The 27820-nt window shown below is 39.3% G+C and overlaps 2 protein-coding genes across 2 annotated transcripts; both read left to right on the plus strand.

The window, feature by feature from the left end:
• The first annotated feature begins 1595 nt into the window (after nt 1-1595).
• On the plus strand, nt 1596-5026 carry LOC131159695 (probable glucan 1,3-beta-glucosidase A). The gene is made up of 8 exons (XM_058114803.1): nt 1596-2048; nt 2323-2442; nt 2582-2779; nt 3305-3460; nt 3577-3746; nt 3864-4013; nt 4213-4565; nt 4671-5026. The coding sequence occupies exons 1-8, from the start codon at nt 1863-1865 to the stop codon at nt 4850-4852; spliced, it is 1515 nt and encodes a 504-aa protein (XP_057970786.1). The 5' UTR covers nt 1596-1862; the 3' UTR covers nt 4853-5026.
• Nucleotides 5027-7858: 2832 nt separating this feature from the next.
• LOC131160750 (uncharacterized) lies at nt 7859-8581 on the plus strand. Its single transcript, XM_058116630.1, has one exon. It carries the CDS (start codon nt 7859-7861, stop codon nt 8579-8581), a length of 723 nt encoding a protein of 240 aa, XP_057972613.1.
• The last annotated feature ends 19239 nt before the right edge of the window (nt 8582-27820 follow it).

Genomic DNA, 27820 nt, shown 5'->3' on the forward strand with positions numbered 1-27820 from the left:
GTTCTTAAGCTTATATAGAAAGCTTGTCCATGTGGACTCGTCGACGAGTCGCATCTCCTCATCGACGAGTCAAAGAAGGGAGCTCGTCGACGAACATCTTATTCTCGTCGACGAGTTTCAGAGTCCAAAAATAGTCCTCTCGGTAACTTCTCGTCGATGAGACACATGTCCCCATTGACGAGCCCAAGAACCTTGCTCATCGACGAGCACTTCTTCACTCATCGACAAGACCCGACTGAAAATCCTTACGAAAATTCCTTTCTCTCTTTCTTTTATTAATTAATTGTTATAATTCTTCGGGTCTCTACAAAATGCATGCTAACCACACACTGATGTTAACTTAATCTTTCTTATTGGGAAGTGTCTCACCCTAATATACAAATTATCTTTTCAGGACCATCTTGAGGTCGAGTTTAGCAAACTCTAGAGCAGAGTGATAGCCACTTAGTTTTTGTGAGTGTTAGTAAGAACTCTACTATATTTAAGTTGGGTTTGAAGCCCTAAGTATGTAATATGGGTGTATAGACTGAGTTAGTTTTGGTATTGTACTATGGTTTGTGTTATGAGTATCGAGAGACTGTGATGTATATTAGTAACATAGAACTTTGGTAATGAATTATGGAGATTATTTTATTTATTCTGCAATTATATAATAATTATGGTATCAGGTATACAGGCATCACTAAAGTAAAACTTGGGGCCATGTGGTGGGTCGGCGCGCTACATCCAGGCTCTCACATGTATGGAACAAGTAAGAATTAAAAGGATCAATTAACCAACAACACAAAGGATTTTTAACAAAAATTCCTGAAGTCACTTAATTTTTCCTATTTTTCCTAGAATAACAGGTTAAAGATACTTATGAATGGTTAAAATAAATTGCAAACCAATTAACCTAGGAATTTAGGAATAGTCCATTAATAATGCTTGACCTCAATTTTTTTTAAATCTGGACTTAACCTTTGCTTCAGAAACCCTATTTTCTAATTAAAATAATCAGGTAAAAATTAGGGTGTCTATAGTTATAATATTCGCGAGTTTAATCGAGGTTTTGTAATTTTATTATTTTATATAATATTAGTTATACAATATATATTTTGGTAAAAGACAATGACCTGCCCTAAGGTTTAATAAAAAGACTTTAACCTTTCTTGAGATTTCAAAAATATTAGGAATCTTCCATAATATTTCGAAATTTCCATTATGTGGAATTCTTGAAATCTCATGGAGGTTCTAAGCGTTTTGAAACATCAATGGAATTTATTGCCTGTTTATTAAACACATCGGTATCTTTTGTTGTATATATATTATGCATATATTTTATATTATTTTTATTTTTTGAATATTAATGTATAATAAAATCAAGTCAAATCAAGTGAAGTTTGAGTTTTGAGAACTTGGAGTGAGTGGATGTTGAGTTCAACAATTTTTTGATCAATGAATTTCGAGTAGATTTACTCAAATACAAAGAAAAAAATTAAAATATTAAGACCTTATGTTAAAATTTAAATGGAATTGGACAGATAAAAATATCTCATTCTATAGGTCCCTTACTACTGTATCCATTAATATCCTGTCAATCGGAAGCTTTAGCTGCTGTGCATGAAAATTGAAATGAGAAACTTCATGGTTATTTTCCATCCACAAGTTGCTGCCGCCCACGATCCAGTGAACTTTTTGATTATCCAAAGTGACAATTTATATCACTTTGGGGACAACTGGGCCGACGGCATCTGTACGCACACGTTCGTCACTTCGTCTCAATTAACCAACCACTCCCTCCCCTCTCCCTGCATTCAAGAACTCCATGAGAGTGAGAGTGAAAGTGAAAAACTAAAAAACCAAACATTTAGTGCCCTTGCATGATGATGATGAACAGGACCAGCATATTGGTACTCTGCCTCTCTTCATGGCTTCTGATCTCTCTTCCCCCTGCTCTCACCGCCGATGATCCGCCATACAAGGCGGTGAATCTAGGAAACTGGCTCGTTACAGAGGACTGGATGGAGCCTTCCTTCTTTGACGACATACCCAACAAAGATCTTTTGGTAAACTGACTTTCTACCTTGTTTATTTTCTTTAATTAATGTCGGTTTAAGAGCAGCCACACCCACGTCGCCCATGGTCCATCCCTGAGCTACCTATCTAATTATGCTCATATGAATTTGTATCTCATTAGCTTTGAGCCATGGGGGGCCAGCCAATACGTTTACTTCCTTAATTTTGTGCACTTGCGTCTCTTCTCTCTTTTAAGGAAGAAGAGAGAGAGAGAGAGAGAGAGAGAGCTGAGAATTGAATATGCATAATTTTGGTTGTTGGTAGGAAGGAACACAAGTGCAATTCATGTCAACAAAGCTGCAGAAGTACCTCTGCTCTGAGAATGGGGGTGGAGCCGCGGTGGTGGCCAATCGTTCCTCTGCCTCTGGATGGGAAACTTTCACGGTTAATGGGTTCTTCACCTGAGTCCTTGATTTTTATTTTTATTTTTTTAATTTTGCTTGTATATGCAAAAAATAGTGACGTTAATTTCCAATCCTGGAGTTGAATTGACTGATTTCCATGTTGTGGTATGAATGAGCAGTTGTGGAGGATCAATGAGTCGACCTTCAACTTTAGAGCGTTGAACAAACAATTTGTGGGGTTGGAAAATGGAGGGCAGGGAAGCAGTGTTGTGGCAGTTTCAAATGGAGTTGGTGACCCTGAAGCATTTCAGATTGTAAGGAATGATGGTGACCAAAATCTGGTTCGCATCAAGGCATCCAATGGTCTATTCCTCCAGGTACTGTTCGCATTTTTATGCCATCTTGAATTCCAATATAGAAAATATGATTAAACTTAGCTACTACAGTAAGCTTACTAGTTACAAACTAGCTATGAAATGCTGCTTATTTATGCGGGTTCAGGGGAAGTGAAGATTAAGGAAGTAAGCCCCAAGTCTTGGAGCTGAACAATCTCTTACCAAAACCCATCTTAAGAATCATCCAAATCTCAGATTAAGATAAATGTAATGGAGAAATAGGAGGTGCTGCCCTCTTTATATATATATATGTTAACTAAAACAGGGCAAATTTGAATTTGACACTGCAGAAGTGTACTTATAGGTATAATCAATTAGCAAAAGTCTGACCTAAGTCCAAGATTTTAAGTGCTCTGAAATCGATCTAGTTGTTTAGCCTAATCTAGTTATATTACAATGTTCAAGGGAAAGTTTCCATCTGTTTATTTATTTTCATTCTCAGTGATCAAATTCCCATTCAACTTCTTTTTTAAAACATTACCTTGAGAGCCCTTCTTCTATATCTAGGCAGAAACAGATAAGGTAGTAACTGCAGATTATGAGGGCACTGGTTGGGAAGACACAAATCCATCAGTCTTCAAAATGACGATTGTCCGAACCATAAGAGGTGAATACCAGATCACAAATGGTTATGGCCAAGATAAAGCTCCTCAAGTCATGCAGGTATGATTTCTGGAAGCAAATTGAATTAGCATAGTTAATTCACAAAGTGGATACCATTAACATAAGGAGGACTTCAATTCATCATAAGTGGGTTTTACAAATCGTATGCATTTCAGAATCACTGGAACACTTACATCACTGATGAGGACTTCAAATTCATGTCGGCCAATGGACTGAATGCTGTGAGGATTCCGGTCGGGTGGTGGATAGCGAGCGATCCAACACCGCCAAAGCCCTTTGTTGGTGGTTCCTTGCAAGCTTTAGACAATGCTTTCACATGGGCACAGTAAGCATATACGCATTCTGGGGAGACAAACTCAAAAAAACAACGAGGCAATCTGAATTGTTGTCACAACCAGAATTATAGTTGTTGAAATGATAAGCTTTCTGGATAATTATGCAGGAAATATGGGATGAAAGTTATAATTGATCTGCACGCAGCTAACGGTTCGCAAAATGGTGAGGCTCACAGCGCAACAAGAGATGGATCTCTAGAATGGGGAGATTCCAACATACAGGAGACCGTGGCAGTAATAGACTTTCTGGCACAAAGGTTAATGACCTAAATTCAACCCTTAGTTTTCTACTTAAATTTAGCTATTCTTATTTAAAAAATTTTAGACTTTGTTTATAATCCACCTCAAATGGTTAATGTATGCTTCCCCAAACATGTTATATATGATCCAAATTAACCTTTCGAATCACATTTCCCATGATAATCATGGAACCATTCATCTAAGTTTTCACTGCAGATATGCTACTAATCCAAGCTTAGCAGCGATCGAGCTGATGAACGAGCCTAATGCACGGGGTATCACTCTGGAAATCCTTGAGAAGTACTACAAAGCGGGCTACGATGCAGTGAGGAAATACACTTCAAGTGCATATGTGATCCTATCGAACCGGTTAGGACCTGCTGATCCAAAGGAGCTCCTCTCGTTCGCCAGCAGCCTGGATCGCGTGGCCATTGATGTACATTACTATAATCTCTTCTCTGATAAGTTCAGCAAAATGAACGCACAGCAGAACATTGATTTCATCTACAACCAACGATCCTCCGACCTCGGCACTGTGACTACAGCCAATGGCCCCCTCAGCTTTGTGGGTAAGTCCAAATCATTTTGTAGACACAAATTCTACTTATTGTATCCAATCAATGTGCGATTAAAATTTTGAAGGGTGGTATGGTTTGGTTTTGGGTGTTTGGCAGGGGAATGGACGGCAGAATGGGCATTAAATGGAGGAACTAAGGAAGAATACCAGAGATTTGCAAAAGCCCAGGTAGAGGTGTATGGGCGTGCCACTTTTGGATGGGCATATTGGGCATACAAGTGTGTTCCCCAACACTGGAGCCTCAAGTGGATGATAGAGAATGACTTTATAAAGCTCTAAGACACGTGTTTTATGGCTACTCCATCGATCATGTACTTCTATGTTGTTACATCTCACCGCAACCATGACATAAAATACTATATAAAAGGCAAGAAGGCTACTATGAGAAGATCATGCACACATCTGTAGCAAATTTAAAAAACAAAAATAAAATAAAATAAGGGTTTAACGGTTTATGTGATTCGGAAGTATACTTATGTTTACGGAACCTTCGTTACATCTCTAGTATGATTATCATCAATTAAAAATATCATTTAGCACTAGTTATATGTATTTATATATAGCCTCAACGTAAAAATCTAAAATACTCTCCATGGGCCAAGCTTTATAACTTATCTTGTGTGATTGGTGTTGTGAATTATGTCTCACATACTAAGGAAAAGTATGAAAGAAATCAATGTGCAGCAGGGAAACCATCGACGGTTTGGCTGAATTTCAGAATGCAAGCTCTCGGTATCTTCATTCTATTTGAAACTGTCAACGGTTCCAAGAAAACCATCGACAGTCTGGCTAGGAGCAATCTGCGCAGATTTTGAATTTTGAATAATCTAGACGTTATTTTGATTGGGTTTCAAGGAAAAACTTCTAAGGAGGCTTATATATACACAGAATACGTTGTATATGGTGTGCTTTTGTGTCTTTTGTGTGCCAAGAGTGTCAAGTGCGGTTGAAGAGAGAATTGAAAGAATTCATGTATTGTTCATGTAGTTTGGACAATGAGATAGTGGATTTTTACTTGATATGCCCAAAATAAACCAGCCAATAAAAGCGAGTCAACATCTAACCTACACCCCCCAAGTCAAACCTTCTTACGAGAGCAATCAACTCCAAGTCAATAAAGAGGAGGAGAGATCCACGCTAGCGGTTTAAATAGTCGAGTGATGCACAGGAACGATTCATGCCCCCGCGCAATAAAGACGGATCAACCCAATGGTCAATTCTAGCCCCTATAAGAAGGGATGCGGGGAAGAGGCCAAGGTAAGTCATACAACCCATTCTACTATTGCATTCAGCCTCTCTAAAGCATTCCTCTTACTTAGGCATCGGAGTGATCCCCCGGAGTACACCTTGGATCCTTCAAGCCTTACTGTTTCTATCCTTTTCAGGTCATCAAAGATCTGAGAGCAGTCTTATTGGTCATCACCGATTTTATCCCGCAATAGTTGGCGCCGTCTGTGAGAACTGCTTCAAAGAGGCACTCATCTTGCTCTCGACCTCCAACGTTCAAAAAATGCCAACCACACACGGCTCTAGCTCTGGCCCTACCGGAAAAGAGTCTCCCCAGTCCATCCACTCCATACCCGCAGAACCCTCATGAGTCACCATAGAAGAGTTTCTTGCCTTCCAGAAGAAAATGGAGGATATGTTCAACCTACTCCTTTAGAAAAAGAGTCAAGAAGGACATGTCCATCATCAACAACAGGTGAGTCCCGATCCACCCAAGAAAGCAGATAAACAAAGGGAGAGCGAGGATAAAACCTTCCCGACCAAAAAGGTAGAAGATGCGAATAGCATAGATATCAACCAACAAAGGTCCTCAGAGCTAGAGGAAAGGATCAAGAAAATTGATCATATAAAAAAAATGATGAAAAGGGGCAAGACCAACCTTTTCTATAGGGAAGCATCTCTAAAGTCCTCGGAGTCGCCATTCACCAGAGAAGTGATGGAGGTTCCACTGCCGAGTAGATTCAAGATGCTCACTTTTGAAAGGTACGAAGGTCTCTCCGATCCAATCGACCAATTGGTTACCTTCAAGGTGTTGATGCAGTTGCAAGGTGCCCCTGATGCCATTATATGCCAAATTTAGCTGCAATGCTTAAAGGTAGTGTCAGAGATTGGTATCGGACCATGTGACCTGAATCAATTGGCTCCTTCTCGGAGATGGAGCAACTGTTCACTGGCCACTTCCTCAACAATTGGGGGATCGTCAAAACCACAGCCCACCTAATGAGCATGGTTTAGTGAGGGAAGGAGACACTAAAGAAATTCATGCATCGCTTCAACACTGCGACCCTGGAGATCCGCAACCTAGACATGGGGGTAGCTTTGGCAGCTCTAACCATAGCCCTTCAGCCCAAAAGCTTCCTGTACTCTTTAGGGAAGAAGCCGCAGGTTGATATGGGAGAACTGATGGCCCAAGTGCAAAAATACATCAACCTAGAAGAAATGATGGACATTGGGGGAAATCGCATCGAGCTGAAAAGGAAAGGTAATAGTCGGGAGATGGGAGAATTCTCTTGATCCACGAAGAGATAGGAGGCTAGTGCGCTGCTCACCAGTCCTAGGATGAGAGTGCAGCCCAGTAAGTTCTCCACCTATACACCCCTAAATGTGCCGCATTCTGAAGTACTGATGTAGATAAGGAAAAAGGACTATGTCTCGTGGCCCGAACCCATGCGAACCCCTTTACATAAACGAAACATGTCCAAGTTTTGTCAATTCCACAAGGATCATGGGCATGACACGGAGGAATGTATTCAGCTAAAAAATGAGATCGAAGCCTTGATAAAAAGGGGATACCTATCAATATTTCTAAAGAAAGAAGATCCACAAAAGGGAACCCCGCGAGCAAAGGAGACCTAAGGGGGACGAAAAAGAAGAATAGGTCATAGGGGAATTTGTGGTGATCTTCAAAGGATCCGCTAGTGGAGGAGATAGCGGAGGTGCTCGCAAAAGGTATTCTAAACAGGTACTCTCAATAGAGAAACTGGAACCAAGTAGCAAAAGAAACAAGCAAGATGATGATATCATCTTTGACAGTGGAGACGAAGAAGGAGTACAGCAGCCACACGACGACGCCCTGGTACTCTCCCTATTGGTGACGAATTAAAAAGTTAGACGTGTATTGACAGATAACGGGAGCTCGGCAAACATAAACATTATGTTCTGGTCAGTACTTAAGGTAATGAAGATCGGTAAGGAACGACTCAAACCAATCTCAACCCCCTGGTTGGGTTCGGTGGAGACATAGTCTATCCCATGGGAATAATCACACTACCGGTAACAATGGGAACTACCCCGCAGCAAGTTACTTCCCTGACAGAGTTCTTGGTGGTTGATCGGCCTTTAGTATACAATATCATATTAGGTCAACCTTTGCTTAATGTAGTTCAGGTTGTAACATCAACGTACCACCTCAAGATGAAATTCCCTACTCAACACGAGAAAGGGATGGTCAAGGGAGATCAAGCAGCAGCTCAGAACTACTACGTAATGGCCCTAAAAGGAAAGATGAAGGCAAAAGAAACCCTTATTGTGGAAGACCTAGATGTAAGGGGGGAATACCCCCAAATCAGCACAGTGGATGAAGACATCACGTGCATACCTCTAAATGGCCACCAAGAGAGGTGCGTACAGATCAGGAGTTGCCTACCTAACACCTTGAGAGCCAAGCTAAGTGAATTGCTGAATGAATTCATAAATGTGTTCGCCTGGTCGACCGAAGACATGCCAGACATTGATCCTGCCATCATAGAGCACAGGTTGCAAGTTAACCCCAACCACCGATATGTGAAACAGAAGAAAAGGAGTTTTTCCATGGAGCGAATCAAGGTAATTGATGAGGAGGTAACAAAGTTGGTGCAAGCCAACTTCGTCAGGGAGGTAAACTACCCGGAATGGCTAAGCAACGTGGTTATAGTGAAAAAGCCGAACGAAAAATGGCTCACCTGCATAGACTTCACAGACCTAAATAAGGCATGTCCGAAGGACAGCTTCCCTCTCCCTTGAATCGATCAGCTGGTGAATTTGACGTCCAAACACAAACTCCTTAGCTTTATGGATGCCTACTCGGGATACAATAAGATCCCAATGCATCGAGCTGACGAAGAGAAAACATCTTTTATCACCGAGAAGGGGTTGTATTGCTACCGAGTAATGCCCTTTGGACTAAAAAATGTAGGGGCCACGTATCAGAGATTGGTGAACAGGATATTTAAAGATCAGCTCAAAAAGACTATGGAAGCATACATAGATGACATGCTGGTAAAAAGCTTAAAAGCAGTAAGTCACGGCAGAGATCTGAGGGAGACGTTTAAGCTTTTGTGCAATTACCAAATGAAATTAAACCCATCGAAGTGCGTGTTTGGTGTCTCAGTAGGAAAGTTTCTTAGTTTTATGGTGACACATAGAGGTTTAGAAGCCAATCCGGACAAAGAAAGAGATCCAAGTCTTAACAAGAAGGATAGCCTCCCTCGGCAGATTTGTCTCTAGCTTAGAGGACAAAGGCTTACCCTTCTTCAAAGCACTAAGGAAGAAAGGAGGATTTGAATAGGGGGAAGAGCAGAGAAAAGCCTTCAAACATCTCAAGCGGTACCTCGGGTCCCCTCCTCTGTTAACGAAGGAAGAGACAAAAGAAGACCTCTACTTATATATAGCTTCAATGGAAAACACAGTCAGCTCGGTCCTAGTCCGGGAAGAAGGTCGGAGGCATCAACCCATATACTACACGAGCAAGGTGCTGAGTGGAGCCGAAAAGAATTACTGTATGATGGAAAAGGTAGCCTTCTCCATCGTCTGTACCGCACGAAAATTAAGGCCCTACTTTCAAGCCCATAAGGTAATTGTTCTGACCAATCTACCAGTGAGGTAGATTCTACATCGGCCAGAGAGTTTGGGAAGGATGGCGAAGTGGTCCATTGAGTTAAGTGAGTTTGACATATAGTACCTACCGAGGCCCTCTCTCAAGGCCCAGGTACTCACCGACTTTGCAACCGAAAGATCCCCCGAATTAGCAGCAAAGTCGGAAGTATGGGCACTACACGTCGACGGTTCATCTAACGCAGCTAGAGGAGGAGCAGGATCCTCACAGCCCCGGATGGTACTGAAACTCTATATGCACAAAAGTTAGAGTTCTTAGCAACGAACAACGACGCTGAATATGAAGCTTTGTTAGCAGGTCTACGCTTGGTTGAAGCACTAGGGGTAGCACAGATCAAGGTGTCAAGTGATTCCTAGTTGGTGGTAAAACAACTCAAAGGAGAATCTGAGGCTAGAGATTAAAAAAAGAAGAAATATCTCGCCAAGGCCCAAAAGTACACAAAGGTGTTCATTCACTTTGACATAAAATGCGTATCGAGGGCTAAGAACACCAAGGCCGACGCACTCATGAAATTGGCTTCAGCCACCAGCTCGGAATAGAGGGATGCTATTTACCTAGAGCAGGTTGGGAAACCCTCATATGAGGAAGGCAGTGTTAATGTGTTGGATTCTAAAATCAGCGAGGGGGACTTGAGGGCGCCTCTATTGCAGTACCTTCGCAATGGATCCCTATCAGAAGACAATAAAGTGTCTCTAAAGGTGCGAAGAAAGGCAGCAAGATACACTCTAATAGGTGAGGAGCTATACAGACGATCTTTAACGTTGCCATGCCTTCATTGTCTGAGCAAAAAGGAGGGAGAATATGTACTAAGGGAAATCCACGAAGGAGTATACAAAAATCACCTAGCCAGCAGGGCCTTAGCCCACAAAGCGTTGCGTCAAGGATTTTACTGGCCTAAAATAAGAAAGGACGCGGTTGAGCTCATCCAACGATGTGATAGGTGCCAGCGGTGCGCAGCAGTACCACACGTACCATCTAGCCTACTCTCCCCTTTGACCAGTCTGTCCCCTTTTGCCTACTGGGGAATAGATATCCTAGGACCTCTACCTCCGGCGACCGATCAAAACAAGTTCCTAGTGATGGCAATCAACTACTTCACTAAGTAAGTAGAGGCCAAAGCCTTAGCCCACATAATCGAGTGGAACATTTGTGATTCGTATGGACATCAGTGGTTTTCCTGTTCAAAATTCCATGGGCTATAATCACCAACCATGGGAGACAGTTCGACAATGAACACTTCAAAAGATTCTATTCATACGTATCCATTAAACTCCTCTTCGCGTCAGTAGAACATCCCCAGAGCAATGGACAGGTCAAAAATATGAACCGAACGATATTGTACATCTTGAGGATGCGGCTTGAGTCTATGCAAGGCAGGTGGACAAAGGAACTACCCTCCATCATTTGGGCATACCACACTACTCAATGAGCGGCAACAGGAGAAACCCCATTTATGCTTGTTTTTGGTGTAGAAGCGTTTATCCCTGCAGAAGTAGGGATCTTTTCTTGGCGAAGGCAATACTTTAATGAGTAAGACAAAAATGAAGAGCTCAGGGCGAAAATATACTTGTTGGAAGAGAGACAAGATCAGGTCACCATAAAAATTGCCGCATACCAACAAAGGGTGGCGAAGTACTACAACAATGGCGTACGAGTGCGCAACTTCCAACTCGGAGACTTGGTCCTTAGGAAGATGCGAAACGGCCAACAAGAGTCAGGCTCGCACAAGCTAAAGCCGAACTGGGAGGGTCTATACCGAGTTGCAGCAGAGATAAAACTGGGGACATACAAATTGGAGGACGTAGAAGGAAAGAAGATTAATAATACATGGAACTCTAATATGTTAAAAAAATATTATTCATAAGCGTTTCATGCAACATAGTAATAAAGTTCCAATTACATCAGTTGTACTATTTCAATAAAGTTGAACAAAACTACAAATGAAGTTTCAACAGACTAGCTCGCTTTGCTCCCCTCTCCAACTTCCATTTCTTCCCCCTCTTCCTCTTCATCCATCTCCTCCGCAGAGTCTGGACTCTCACATCCATAACCGATCGAACACACACCATCCAAAGGAAGATCAGGGTGCTTAGTCTTCATTTGTTCCCAGCACCTCTTAAACCCCACTCGATAAGTCTTGGCGGTGCCCATGACGAACAGCGAAAAGTCCTTGTACTCTCTTACTGCGGCTCATGCCGCATTAGCAGCAGCAACAGTAGTGGTTGCAGTGAGAATTTCCTCTCTACGGATCCGCTCGATTTCCGCCTAGAAGGCCCGTTCACAGGTCTCCGCATCATGGAGTTCGTTTTGGGTAACTACATATTTTTCCCGCACATCCAAGGTATGGCAGTACATCTCGGCAACCTTCTCTTCCTGTGCCAAGGCCATCGTCACAAGCTAAGAAGAGAAACGGGGGAGAACAGAATAACAAAACTCCAACTTAGAAGAGAAATAGGGGAGAACAGATTAACCAAACTCCACCTAAGAAGAGAAACAAAGGAGAACAGATTAACCGATACTTGATAAGAGGTGTGCCGGATCTTCGCTGAAAGAATGTGGGGAAGATAATACTGAGCCTGCACGAAGTCTTCCACGTGGACCACCCGACGTAGAGCTGAAGCAGAACGGGTCGGCTCATGAAAAATTGCCTCATTATAAGCCATAGGGACCGGAGGAGGCACCGCCACAATGTTCTCCCCAGTAGGAGCCTCACTGTCACCTACAGTGGGCACATCCCTCTAAGATGATTCTCCTTCAAGATCCCTTCTTTTCTTCCTGCTCCTACTCGCCCTTTGCTTCTTGGCTTCCCCCATGAGAGATTGGTATTTGTTAAAATCCATCACTGCAAAAGTACAAAGAGGGGATAAAAACACCAACAAAAGCGGAGGTATCTGAGTACATATATAGAAATCAAAGGTAAGAAAAGACTTGGGGAAACGGGGCTGATCCCCCACTGAACGAGGACTCACTCCTTGAGCAGCTCCTCGTGAGGGACAATCCCCTACTGACCAAGGGCTCGTAGTTCTTTTAAGATGGCCTGCTCACTGGGAGAGAGCCTCGGAAGAATATGGCGCACACGAGCTACAATAAAAAAAAAAAAAAAAAAGGAGAGCAAAATAAGTAAGCAATTGAGTATCCTACACACATCCCTGCATATGAAAAAAAAAAAAAAAAGGTAAGGAAGAAGAACGTCACCATCTAGAGGAGCAGACCAAACACGAGAGCCCGTATAATTCAACTCTCCCAAAAAAAAAAAGTACCAGGACTTCCAATTGTGTATGAAAGAGCTGCCCAGGGTAAAAAGTTTATAACCTAACAAAGAGTAAAAATAATACAGCTCCTTCTCTACCGAGTGCGTCCACATCTAGAAGCAACTCCGAAAGAGAGGCACTGTAGGCTGATAACCTAGTCGGAGCAGGAGGACGGAAAAATAAGCAAGTGAAAGGTAGGAGTTCGGAACCAGTTGTGAGGGGGTTATTCGGTAAAAACGTAATACGTTAGAAACAAAGGGGGGCAAAAGGAGTCTAAGACTTAAGTTCAAGTAGTCAGTGTGCAGGCAAAGCTCCTCGAAGCTCGAATCAAGGGCTGATTCCGAGCTGGTGGCAACCTAATAGTAATATTTGAGGGGATGGAAAAAAACTATTGAACATTTTGTATATCGGAGGAGGTCAGGTCACATCGAACACTCCTCACTGTAGTCGAATCCCTCACCGGGTGTGAGGAAGACTCCATCGCGAAATCGAGATGTGGAACGAACGAAACGAAGAACTTGCAAATAGGTCAAACAAGCGAGCCTCCCACAAATACAAGGAAGAATAGACACCAAAAAAGATCAAACGGATAAATTTTGCATGAAAATAGCAAAGCTACTATACAAAAGAAGATTAAACAAGCAAAGTTCTAGCAAGAACAGTGAAGAACAACAAAACAAACATGTAATTCAACACAAAGTCAAAGAAAAGTAACAAGGAGAGAGGCCCAGGGAGAGAGTACCTAGAGAAAAGTAGGAACCCCTTTGAATGAGATGAGAAGCGAATGAAAGGGGCCCCTACCTTTTTAGAGAAAAGCTTGCACGGATCCTCGAGGGAGTTGGAATCTCGAGAGAGCTCATCTACAACAAAGAGATTGTGTTCTGAGGGAAAGGATACAAAAAATCCCCATACGTACAAAAATCCTTGTACGCACGCCGATGTAACGCCAATGCCAAGAATTCGCGAATTCCTAAAGTACAATTGATTTAAACATGCATTTATTACACTTTTGCAGGAAGGATGACGCCTCAAAAGGACTACAACGTCGCTTCAGAAAAAGCATCATACTGACACCCCCCCTATAAATGAGAACATCTCATCAGACAGAGAAGCCCAATCGAGCCTATCAGACTGACATTCTCACGAATGAGCACGACTTATTAGGCGAAACAAGCCCAACTAACGAGCATGGCTCATGAGGCCAACAACAGCCCAGTAAATGAGCACGACTCATTACGCAGAACAGGCCCAACTGATGAGCACGACTCGTGAGGCCAACAATAGCCTAGCAAATAAGCACGACTTATTAAGCAGAACAGACCCAACTGATAAGCACGGCTTGTAAAGCCAGCCCAACCCAACAAATGAGCACAACTTATTAGGTAGAACAGGCCCAACTAACGAGCACAGCTCATGAGGCCAAAAAACAGCCCACTCAAGAAAGCTGCATGGTAGAAATGCTCAAGAAAGCTGCTTGGCAAAAATACTCCATGAAGCAGCTCGACAAAATTGCCCATGAATCAACTCAGCAAAATTTCCCATGAAGCGTACCGGAAAGAGTAGCTCGGCAAGAGCCTGCTCAGCAAATTCGCTCCATTAAGTAGTTCGACAAGACCTGCTTGGCAAAAGAACTCAATGTAGCAACTTGGCAGAACTTGCTCAGCAAAAGTGCTCCATAGAGAATCTCGGCAAGAGCCTGCTTGGCAAATTTGCACCATTAAGTAGCTCGGCAGGACCTGCTCGGCAAAATTACTCCATGTAGCAGCTCGGCAGAACCTGCTCGGCAAAAATGCTCCATAGAGCAGCTCGGCAAAATTACTCCATGAAGCAATTCAGCAGAACAGCTCGGTGAATTTGCTCCCTGTAGCAGCTTGACTCGGAGCAACAGCTCGGCCAAAAAAAAAAAAGGAGCATAATATATATATATATATATATATATATATATATATATAGATATATATATATATATATATGTGCATTCTGAAGATAAGGGAGAAAATGCGAGGACATGGCAACTTTTCGAAATTCCATCCAAAAATTTGAAACTGAGGGGTGGGACAACTGATATGCCCAAAATAAACCAGCCAATAAAAGCAAGTCAACACCTAGCCCACACCCCCCAAGTCAAACCTTCTGGCGAGAGCAAATAACTTCAAGCCAATAAAAAGGAGGAGAGATCCACGCCGGCGGTTTAAATAGTCGAGTGATGCGCGTAGACACTTTATGACCTATGAGCGATTCATGCCCCCGCGCAATAAAGACGGATCAACCCAAAAGTCAACTCTAGCCCCTATAAGAAGGGATGCGGGGAAGAGGTCAAGGTAAGTCATACAACCCGTTCTACTATTGCATTCAGTCTCTCTAGAGCATTCCTCTTACTTAGGTATCAGAGTGATCCCTCGGAGTACACCCTAGGTCCTCCAAGCCTTACTGTTTCTATCCTTTTCAGGTCATCGGAGATCTGAAAGCAGTGTTATTGGTCATCACCAATTTTATCCCGCAACATTACTATTTGCTCCCTTGGATGTAGGCTTTGTCAAGCGACGTAATCTCTAGTATCATTGTTCTTGTTATTGCTTTCTTTTCTTGTTGTGGTTGTGGAATTATTATGTATATTCATCATTTAGATTGTTGCATTGTTTATGTTTGATCCTTCACATAAATTGTTATTCCGTTGTGCATTACTTGAGGGCTTTTACACAACAATTGGCCCTCCTTTCACTAGTTTTGAAAGGCAAATTTTGATCCAATTATAGCAATTCTCAAATAATTTAAGATTAGTTTGAGTTAGGGGTGCACAAATCACTAGAGTTTGTTTGGCATTAAGATCCTATTTGGATCCCAACTATTTTAGAATTCAACTCTTAATGTTTCAGTGAAAAAAAAAGAGATAAAATAGAGCATTTCCACATTTATGAACAAGATCCTTGAACCTCACTTCTTATTAGGAGGCTTAGGGGGAGGAGATTACTCAAGTTGAATAAAGTAGGAAGAGTGATAAAAGGTGGGGGGGGGGGATTGGGAGTAAAAGAGATAAAGTGGGGATTTAAAGTTCAAATGTAAGGAAGGATGTAACTATATAAGTAAGAGAGGGAAATAAAAGGACAAAGTGACATAAGGGTGAAAATTCCTATATGTGATCACATTGTCTATTTATAAGGAAATCCACCCATCACTAGTTCCTTGTTTAAACAAGGCCCACAAATTACCAAAAAAAAATATATGGACTAGCTAGTGCTTTATGTCCATAACCAAATAATTTCATACTCTTAAAATATTTTATATTCATTTAGTCTGGATTTTTACGAAATCGACTACATATATAAGTCCACAAAATTCTAACATGATCTTAAACTCATTCCCATCTAGTTTCATGGTTGAAACCTGAAATCTAAAAGCTCCAAGGTTTTTTTTTTTTTTTTTTTTGGGTATTATGAAAACAAACAAAATATGTAAAGAAAAAAAATACCAAATTTATAGTTAGATTAATGACCTTTAGTCTTCTTTTACTATATTCTAATGAAACAAAAAATATAAATATAGACGTACTAAATAATGTCCAAAGATATTAGATACTATATTTGATATTATATTCTCTTAGTTCGATTAAAATTCAATTTATTCGACAATTTCTAGCATCAAATATGTCATATAATGTATGAGTGCTAGTGTATATATAGACTATGTGCTATGTTACTTTATGTCTAGGAGAGATTTTGGATTTGAATTTGTGTGGATTTGGATAAAATTTAATACCAAATTATATTGATTTTTGTCCAAATTTAAATTCAAAACCCAAAATTCGTGCTCCCAAAAGCAAAGTTAGTACATGTATGTATGTATGTATGTATGTATGTATGTATGCATGCATATATGTATGTATATATGTATGTATGTATGTATGTATGTATGTATGTATGTATGTATGTATGTATGTATGTATGTATATGGAATATGTATTGTTAGGGATTATGTCCAACTATGAAATTTTGTAAACTTGGAGATATATGTATATAGAGTGTGTGTTATTGGATATTATGTCTAACTAGGAAATTATATACATTAGGAGATATATAAAATATGTGTTATTGGGGATTATATACAACTATGGGGATTATGGACATCAGGAGACATTTCGAAAGATTTATGTACAACTATACAAGTGCATGCCTTGTATAAATAGAGCCTCTTAGACTTATAATAAATCACAACAATCCTCCACCATAGCTAGTCCTCCCCTACGTCGTTGCTTAAATGCTCCACTACCAATGAAGATCTCATATTGTACACAAGATCTCTTTTTCAACCATTGCCCATGCACACTAGCCCCATCTCTCACACTCCCTATTAACGTCGCTCGCATATATCATCATAGGTTTCCTAGCTTCTTGCTCAACTCTCCAAGCTCATTTTTGCACCTAGATCCTTATTCAGATTTGCACCTAACTCCTTGCTCATCTCTCTGGGCTCAAATCTACGCCTATCTCCTTGCTATCCTATCCTTGTTTAGATTTACTCCTCTCTTTTGCCAACTTTTCGAGTTGAGATCTACCCCTAGCTTCTTGCTCAAATTTTCTCCTAACTAGCTCCTTGCTTATCTCTTAAATGTTAGCTATGCTTTTTACTTTTTGCTTCCATCGTCGAGCTCATTTTTGCTCCTAGTCTACCTACCTTTGTGTGCAACTCTCTAACCTAAAATCTTTGGACTACCACCATCACCAACAATCATGATCCACCTTGCACCATCGTTCTCTAAGTTGTCTATCCTACTTTGAACTACCAACAAAAATATTCACCGAAGCTCCCTATCGTAGTCCATTTCAACATTTAGTTTCCAAACTCAAGTTGGTCTTGTTACCTACTAGAGTTTGAAGGGAATGTTAGTGTATATATAGAATATGTATTATGTTTAAAGTGTGTGTGTGGGTGTGTGTGTGTGTGTGTGTGTGTGTGTGTGTGCACGCGCATGTGTGTGTATATATATATATATATATATATATAATGCATTATTATAGATTGTGTCCAACTATGGAATTAATTATGCACAGTAAAAGATATATAGAGTAGATTTTATTGGGGGCTACATACAACCACAAGGATTAGACACAGAAGATATTTCAGAAGAATTTTTGTTCTAGTTCATCACCGGATACGCACCAGAAGCACATAATCACACACAAACAAATCAACAACCACTAATGCAATCACTCAATAATGAAATATACCCCAAAAGTAAACACTTAGTAATGAGAAGAATGAAAACACAATCACAAAACACAAGATATACGTGTCTCGGCACTTTGCCTACATCCGTGGGAGTAGCAACTTCTTTTTCCACTATGAAAAATTTCAAAGCTTACAATAGGTTGCAAAACATTGAATATATGCGAACCCTAAACATATAGGAACTTTAGATCCTATCTAATCAAACCTTGTATCAATCCTCAAAGGAAATTCCTCTTATTAGCCCAATATATAAACCCCCGATTTAAAAATATGTAACATGCGCTAATTAAAACCATCGATGGTTTGACCAAATCGTCAACGGTTTGGAGCAAAAAGAAAATACCTCTGTATTTTTCCTGAAACCACCAATTGTTAGAGCCCAAACCATCAACGGTTATCCCTCTACACTCTTACTCCTCGTTTCACATAACTTTCCCTAGTGCATTCGCTTCTGCTCAAAATATGAGCCATATCCCCAACAATCTCCACGTTGGAGAATATTCACCACTTAGGAAATCTGAAAGCATAACTGCTGCTCCACCTGAGACAACAGATTGGGTCCATCTTTCATCTAGTACTTGGAGACGTTGATCAAGTCCAAGCAATTCTTGAACTTTTCCGTTGTGACCGGCTTTGTCAACATATTAGCCGCATTGTTAGATGTATGAATCTTCTCAAGGAGAAGTTCCCCTAAAGCAATTAGTTCCCTGACCCTATGATACCGCACATCAATGTGCTTCGTCCTTGCATGGTACACCTGATTCTTCGCCAAGAAGATGGCACTCAGACTATCACACTGTAGGCAAACTCCACCTTGCTAGACACCCAGCTCTCTGACTGGTAGGCTCGCCAAGACTTGGGTCCTTAACTACCACAAATAATATTTATACTACCTAACAATCCTAAGTTCAATAGAAAGTGGGGAAGTTGAGTGTCAATCCACAGGGACTAAACCATGCAGTTATAAACCTTTTCTCAATTAGTTTATCATTGCCTCGTGTAAAAGAAAAGTGAAAAAGATGATATTTTGCAATAAGTGTGCTAACAACTACTGAAAAGTAGATAAACTCTAAGTTAACCCTACTCCTACAAAGTAATTCTTAGACGTGAATCAGACTCAGAACGCCATGCCTCTGACTACACTCAACTAACTATACATAAGAGTACTAACTCGAGAATCTCAAGCCAAGCGAGAGTGGGTCATTCGAGGGCACAGGGTAGCAAGGATGAAACAACCGTACAGAGCACAGTCCAGAACCGGAGTACTATAGAGACCCAAAAAATAGTAATTAATAAAATAATAAAGAAAAAAGGAGACATGGTTGGGTGCAAGGCCAAATCATCGACAGTTTTGGTGGATCTCAGAAAATCGTTGACAGTTTTAGCTACCAAGGCTCAGTAAAAGGTAAAAAAGTAGAAATTGTTTGACAAAAAGGCCAAACCGTCGACGGTTTCCAGCAGCCTATAAATAGGCTTCTAAGTCATTTTATTTGTAAAAAAATTAAAAAACTCTCTCTCTCTCTCTCTCTCTCTCTCTCTCTCTCTCTCTCTCTCTCTCTCTCTCCTATGCTGCAAAACCCTCTCCCTTTCGTCGATTTCTCATCCGATTTCAGCTCGAATTGAAGGATAAACGGCATTTCGGGATCTCGGCGACGATTCTCCGCAATTTAACCAGAGCGGTTTTGTAATTCAGGCATTCTAGGCACCACTCCAAAACTAGGGTAAGGAAGATGTTTTAAATTTTAATTAGTCATTGGGAGTATGTAGGCCTAGGGATGTTAAAATGGTCATTATTATGGGGTTGAGTTAATTAAATTAGGGTTTATGGATACAAGATTTTGTGCGTATGCCGTAGGCACAGTTTTAGGATCCCTGTAGGCATTTCTTCAGGAATCGGGTAAGGGAATAGATTGTGTCAAGTATTTTTAGAAAGTTTACTGATTAAAATGCAATATTTGTTAACAGAAATTATATCTATGATTTTTTTGGGGATTCAGGCATTTAGAAATGCATTCATGAATTAATGTGTATCTTTCGCAAAACAAGCATTTTGAGTTGAGTAAACTCTAGAAGCGAATTTAATATTTTTCAGTGAAACATATTTTTTCCAAGTAGAAAGTATATTTTAGAATAATACTCAAACTGTGTGGCCTGAGTGTGCCTATTATATGGAATAGATAAGTAGGTCAGAATATTTTATGATTATATAGAACATGTGCAGATAGATAATGATTTTTAGAAAATGTTATAAACCTTATAGAAATTATGATGTAGTTCAGTTTCAGCTGACCTAGTGTCGTGACAAATCAACCGGCCTAGTGCTGTGACAGCTCAGTTTTAGCCGGCTTTATGCTATGATCAGATATTTATGACAAATTTTATGCAGAAACATGAAAATGAGATATGTTACAATTATAATATATGAAATATGATATCAGAACCCTGATGGAGTAGGTGTGTTTTGAGCACCGTACCATAGCTAGCAAGATCAAAGGAGTATTACAGAGAGCAGGATACCCCCTTGTGTCTGGCCCGAGAAGTGTTGCGGAGAGCAGGATGGGTTCAGACCAGGTCAGGTGTATAGATCAGTCAGTCCCACCACACTTCTTAGATAGAGTGTTGGTATTGGATAGTCAATTGGCCCACAAAGTGTTGCAGAGAGCAGGATACCCCTTGGGTCCAGCCCGTGAAGTGTTGCAAAGAGCAGGATGGGTCCGGACCAGGATGGGTGGCCAATCGTACTTATAGACTTTATGTTTGACTTAGCATGGTAGGCTAACCACTGCTAAGTCCAGCCTATACGCTGCACAATCCGGTCATGTGGGGTTATTACATGATGAGATTTATGAATGTCTTAGGGAGAGTTTTATGTATGTATAGATATATTAGACAATTTACTTACTCAGAGGAATTTATTATGATAAAGAATGTTTATGAAGAAAAGCATGTATGTTTCTAAATATATATGTAACGTCCCCAAAATTATTACCATTTTTCTTTTTTCTTTATATATTTATATACTCTGCTATAAAATAACATTACTCTGATACCCATAATACTATTCACTATGACGTATCAGACCAAAGTGGGCACCGAGAACACCTGTACATCAAAACCAACCATCTAAGCAAAAGAAACATAAAATGTCCAACCATATACATATACAATACTAGAGTCTATTGTATACCCAAATAAATATGTACATCATCTCCAAAAATTCATAGAACCCTAAAGATTACTCAAAACCACTCCTAAGCTCAAAAACTCATCTCAATTCTATGTTGTTTCTCTTATCTCCTATATTTCCCAGCCTGTTCTGCTCATCTAACTGGGTCACCTGAAATTTTTGGAATTTTGGGGTGAAACATATCTTAGTAAGACAAAATATGTTATTACCAGCATGTGGCGAATGAGTTTATATGTATAATACAATTATTAATCAAGCAATATCTGAGATAACATAATGGTGAAAATCATATCATAACTCACACCTATGTCACTTAAAATACAAGTGTTTCTGAATTTTCTATTTAATCATAATTTTAGCCATTCTATATAATTTCCATTTTTTGTAAATATATATATAACTGTGAAAATTTCCCTAGATGGATAACTGTGTGCATGAATTAACCCTGCATGCTCGGGTTGTGCGGCCCGTGGGTGGAACTTAACTCTGACTAGCCTACCAAGCTAAGTCAAATTGTAAGCCACTATAGTCCAATTAGCCTCCTCAACCTGGACTCCAAGGAGCCTTTGTCCCTCCTCTAGGCACAATCAACTGATCAAATTCCACACTCTATCTGAAATGTGTGGTTGCACTCTGTATTCTGTATTAGCTACGGTACTGTGCTCTGTAATCTGATCTGGTCCATTAGGGATCTAATACCATATAATACTATTTCTTTATATTACTGTTTTACTATAATTCTATATAAAGTGAAATAACCACGATTATGTAATAACTGTAATAACTGTGCTAACTATAATACCATGACTCTGTAATGTTTGTATATCATGGTTCTCTATTCTCTATATATCATGGTTCTGTAATATCTGAACAATCATGGTTCTATAAAAACTATATAATCATGGTTCTGTATAACTGTAAATCATATTTCTGTAATAACTGTAAATCATGGTACTATAAAAGTTGTGTAAAGTTCTGTACTAAACTGTTATTTTTCATGCCACATAATAAAATAAATAAAACTCATACACTATAATTTGTATTTTTCTGCTGTATAAAAATAACTTATACTCTATAGAATTTTTCCTGAAATCCAAATTTCTAAATTTTTCTGAAAATGCTTAATTCCATACCCACAATTTCATACTCTAAATTATCTAGAATCATATTCCAAAAACACATAAATATATGTAATATTTTACTGATAAAAATTTCTAGAATATCTGGCATAATGTATTTCCTTTACCTGATTCCCTGAGGAAACACTCACAAGGATCCTATCCCAGTGCCTACGGCACTCGTGCAAAACCTTATATTCATAAACCCTAATCTAGTCAGATTTAACCCCAAAACATTCTCTATTCACATGCCTTAGCCCATACACCTAAAATAACAAATTAAATGCTAAAATACCTTACTTACCCTGGTTTTGGAGTGATGCCCAAGTACCCCAAATCAGCAACTAGCTCCAATTAACTTGTAGAGAATCTTCCCTAGATCCTCGTGGTGGTTTCTAATCGTCAAAATTGGCTAAAATCAGGTCAAAAATGAAGAGAGAAGGAGGGAGAGCTGAAGGTTAGAGTGAGAGAGAGAAAAAGAGAAAGAGAGAGAGAGAGAGAGAGAGAGAGAGAGAGAGAGAGAGAGAGAGAGAGAGAGAGAGTGTGTGAGAGAGTGAGTGAGTGAGTGAGAGAGTGAAAGAAACCTAATTTTCACGCTGAAAATGTAATTTTTGGCTATATATAGGCAGCTGTCCACGTGTCCTCATCAACGAGACACGTGGATTCGTCGACGAATTGAAGAAGGGAGTTCATCAATGAAACTAGTGAGTTTGTCGACGAACATTTTAGGGTCTGAAATTTTCCCCTCTCGGTATCTCCTCGTCGACAAAACCCTACTGATTCTTTTAAATTCCTTTTCTTTCTTTCTCTTTTCCTTTTTCCCTTGTTTTCTCATAAATTAAAATTTTCCAGGTTTTTACAATATATGTGTGTACAAGATTTACCAGTTTAAGTTAATTATATAAAGGTTATAAGTTATGCTACTCAAAACTCATGTTGCCACACACTAACAATAATCTATTTCATTTTACTAATGGGTGTCTCACCCCTATAATCTTTAATATTTCAAGAGATCTAGGGAGCCGATCTTAGAAAGCTCTAGGCAGAATTAGTTAGTGGGGTTTGAAGATAGTGCTGGTGAGACACTAGTATGTATATGTGTATGGATACGTTTTGTATTACTTTTGGCTATAGTATTATCCTGGTATTGGGAAGGCATGTGTATATATGATATGATGCTTCTAGAACTCTAGTATTGTATTCGGAATTTATGTATAAGTTTCTGCTGCATGTTTTATTTGAAATATGGATAGGTCAGCCTGGTACCCACTTGGAGTTTGGGATATTATAGCATGATATCAAATTTTAATATGTGGAAAAAAAATAAATAAAATACAATAGAATTTTCAAGTCGTTACAAGTATACCCTATCTCAACGATTACACGAAAACCTCTGTGGTTCCGTAGCTAATTGCTTCTATCTAGTTGAGACTGTAGTAGTGCTTATTCTATCGTGCAAGACTTCATCAACATCAAAGCAATAAATAAAAGCAATAAATTAAAGCATGTAAATTTAAAACATGTAAAGGAAAGCAGGAAAAATATTTCTTATTGCAAATGAATTCGTCTATCACTAATGATTAGAAATACAAAAGAGAATCACAACAAGAATGTAAAGGAAAGTAAGTAAATCTACTCTACGGTGATTCTCAATGGCGTTCTAGGTCTGTCACTAACCCAGAATTTGCCAAAGTGGAACCCAGTGCTCATGTTTGTAGTGAATATTTATAGGCTCTAGGGTTTACAAGGTTTGATTTTCAGTTTAAGAAAGTTTGTAGCAAATCTCGGGCAAATGAACGTTGTTGTTGACCAAGTCGCTCCCATGCTTCCCTTAATCGCGCCTTGGTCAAGACTCGTGGGAAATCAGGGATTTGAATCTTCAGAACTTTCGACTAAGTAGCACCATAGGGTCTTGCTAGTCGAGTTGATGGTCGAGACTTACAGTATCTCGATCTTTAGAAAATCTCAGGAACTCGACATAGTCGCCCCTCACGGTCTCTCTAGTCAAACACTTCACTGATACTCTCGACAGTTATGGCTTCAGTATTGTTAGGACCGAACTTAGAACCAGAAGACTAAACCTCAAGCAATTTAGAAATCGCCTTGTTTCACCCACCCGAAGTTCTCACCGGGCACCCGAACTTCAAAATTGCACTTTTCGTCATATGTCTGTTCAGGCGACCGAACTTATGGCTCAAGCGACTGAAACTCTCGGGTTGGCCTATTTTTACTGCAAGTTATTAAGGGAAAAACAGGATTATTTTGGGTTAAACTTGTTTAAAATATTTTCAATAATTCTCACTATATCCCCAATAGTTATATTTTCACCCAAGTCTATATATAACCCCTCATAACTCAAAAGTAGTAAGATGATTAATTAGAAAATCCTCTGAAATTTCTATATCATATTTTCATCTTCCTAAGCTAGTTTTATCCTCTCTTTGCTATTTATTCGAAAAATCATTTTCAAGAGAGTATTCTTTATCTTGGGCATTTTATTTTTTTTACAAATCATATTGCTTATCCTCTCATATATCATTCTTTTTAAAATCATTATCTTGAGAGTAAACCCTAAGTTTTCTCCATATATTTTCATTGATATAGATCTTTGGAGAAAAACTATTTCTTGCTTGTGAATCTTGCACATCCATTGCAAGATTCAAAGGCTTACTTGCTTGTGCTTGTAAAAATATTTTTGAACCATAAACCCTAGATTCTTCAGCACTTTATTTAGAAAAATATTTTTGGAGGGATTTCTTATTTGGGTTAAAATCTTTGAGCACTTATCTTAAATATCTTTATACAAAGGTTATTTTATGAGAAAATCACCATACTCACATTAAGCTTATTTTCATATTATACGTGAGTGCATATTGAGCTTATTGGTGTACACATCATCTTCTTTTAGAAACAATTTATTTGTACACAAATATTTTATTGATTGTATTCTTGACGTGTGGTCGGAAGAGGGAGACTAGCCATACGAAAAGTCTCGGACTAGTTCAGACCCGGTTAGGAGAATTAGGTGCATCATCCTATAAGGTGTTGTATTAGGAGCCGCTCCACCCATTAAGCGAATCATAGTGGAATCCTCTTACTTGTGAGCTTGAGGCGAGGATTGGCCGAACCCTGATAACATTTCTTATGCGTGATTTTAATTTTTGCAGTTTAAATTACAGCACTTGAATGTTTATGTTTTATTGTGTATGATCGTTAATTACTGAGCTTGCTATACATGCTTTGAATTTTGCTCAGTTTTTTGTTTGGTGAGTTAAGTCTGTTAGCTTTACTATAATCCCAAGAGGAGGGTGAATTGGTATTTTAAAAATTTAATCCCTAGGTAAATATTCTAACACCAGTATATTCACAACCCTATGGTCAATCTAGTGCAAGTAATGTAAATATACCAGAAATTAAATAAAGCAATTTAATTAACAGCACATGCACTAGAACGCAGTAAAGTAAAAGTGACACAGAAATGTTATCGAGGTTCGGCCAATTTCCTATGCTCCCACCTTGGCTAACAAGTACAAGGATTATCACTATAATTGTTCACTAAAATAGGTGGAGTGGCACCTAAACAAACCAAGTCAATTAGCACAGGGCTGACCTCAACCTTCACAACCAATCCTTACAGGACTGGATTACCGCCCTCTCAGGCCATGCCTGAAAACACTCAGATTTTACAATCAAAGGATATTGGTATAGTGATTGTACTTTCGTGTAAAGCAGATATGTACCCAAAAACGCTCAGTCACATACACCACAAAATGATTTAATATGTAAGCTCAGCGTGGTCTAATATTTCAACTCTCAAATATATTTGCTATCAATGTAATGAGTGCATGAGACTGCCAACAAGTAATCTGTGTAACAAGATATTCAATCAACGTGCTCACATAAGGATATCAAGCAACTCTCAAGAGTATCAATCAGTAGGAGATCCCAATCACGTAAATGTCAAATAATGTATATGCTTGGTTTGCAAAAGATATTTAATCTTTGTATTCAACAAATGATATGAAAGTTAATGAATATTGCAGCAAAGATTAATATCACATAAACAAATATCTTTTCAAAAATATGTTAAAATAAATCACCCAAGATATTTGAGAGTGTTTTTGAAAAAGTTTTTGCAATCCAAAAACAAATAAAAACTTCCTAAGTTATTGCAATGAAAATGCAATACTCAGAAGTTTAATACAAGTCTTTTTAGGAGAGACTTATTAGCAAAGTTCCCTAAGAACACTTAGGTTTAGCTCTCGATAAAATCAAATCAACCAAACAAAGATGGGAGAGCAAACCTATCAGAACAAACACTCAATCAACTTATAGAGAGTTTAAGCAATAGTAGAGGGTAAGTATGAGTGAATGGAGTATAAAAATGAATAGTAGGATTTTTGAGAATGAGAGAGAATTTCTTAATCGGGCTTCTTAATCAGATTGCTAATCATCCCAAATGAAGAGGTATAAATAGACACCCCTAGAATTATAACCGTTAGGGATATGGTCAGAATTATTAGAAAAGATTTAATCATTATTTAATTATTTAAGCATGTTTTACCGAGTTGACTGCGATAAAAAATAGGTCCAACCCAAGAGCACTGGTTTACCACGACGGGTTTGGTCAAGCGAAGTTCTTGAGGCTCAGTCGACCAGGCTAAAAATGAACTGCAGGTTCGGTCGACCAGACAAGTATGTCCGATGCGATTTTTCCAATTTTGCAAGGTTCGGTCGACCAGAACTAGAATGAACTAAACTGGTCGGCCGATCAGACCGTTGGATTCCCACACGTGAGAACAAACACTCAATCAACTTATAGAGAGTTTAAGCAATAGGAAAGGGTAAGTATGAGTGAATGGAGTATAAAAATGAATAGTAGGATTTTTGAGAATGAGAGAGAATTTCTTAATTGGGCTTCTTAATCAGATTGCTAATCATCCCAAATGAAGAGGTATAAATAGACACCCCTAGAATTATAACCGTTAGGGATATGGTCAGAATTATTAGAAAAGATTTAATCATTATTTAATTATTTAAGCATGTTTTACCGAGTTGACTGCGATAAAAAATAGGTCCAACCCAAGAGCACTGGTTTACCACGACGGGTTTGGTCAAGCGAAGTTCTTGAGGCTCAGTCGACCAGGCTAAAAATGAACTGCAGGTTCGGTCGACCAGACAAGTATGTCCGATGCGATTTTTCCAATTTTGCAAGGTTCGGTCGACCAGAACTAGAATGAACTAAACTGGTCGGCCGATCAGACCGTTGGATTCCCACACGTGAGAACAAACACTCAATCAACTTATAGAGAGTTTAAGCAATAGGAAAGGGTAAGTATGAGTGAATGGAGTATAAAAATGAATAGTAGGATTTTTGAGAATGAGAGAGAATTTCTTAATCGGGTTTCTTAATCAGATTGCTAATCATCCCAAATGAAGAGGTATAAATAGACACCCCTAGAATTATAACCGTTAGGGATATGGTCAGAATTATTAGAAAAGATTTAATCATTATTTAATTATTTAAGCATGTTTTACCGAGTTGACCGCGATAAAAAATAGGTCCAACCCAAGAGCACTGGTTTA

The sequence above is a fragment of the Malania oleifera genome, chromosome 7 (assembly GCF_029873635.1).
Source record: "Malania oleifera isolate guangnan ecotype guangnan chromosome 7, ASM2987363v1, whole genome shotgun sequence".
Classification (NCBI taxonomy): Eukaryota; Viridiplantae; Streptophyta; class Magnoliopsida; order Santalales; family Ximeniaceae; genus Malania; species Malania oleifera.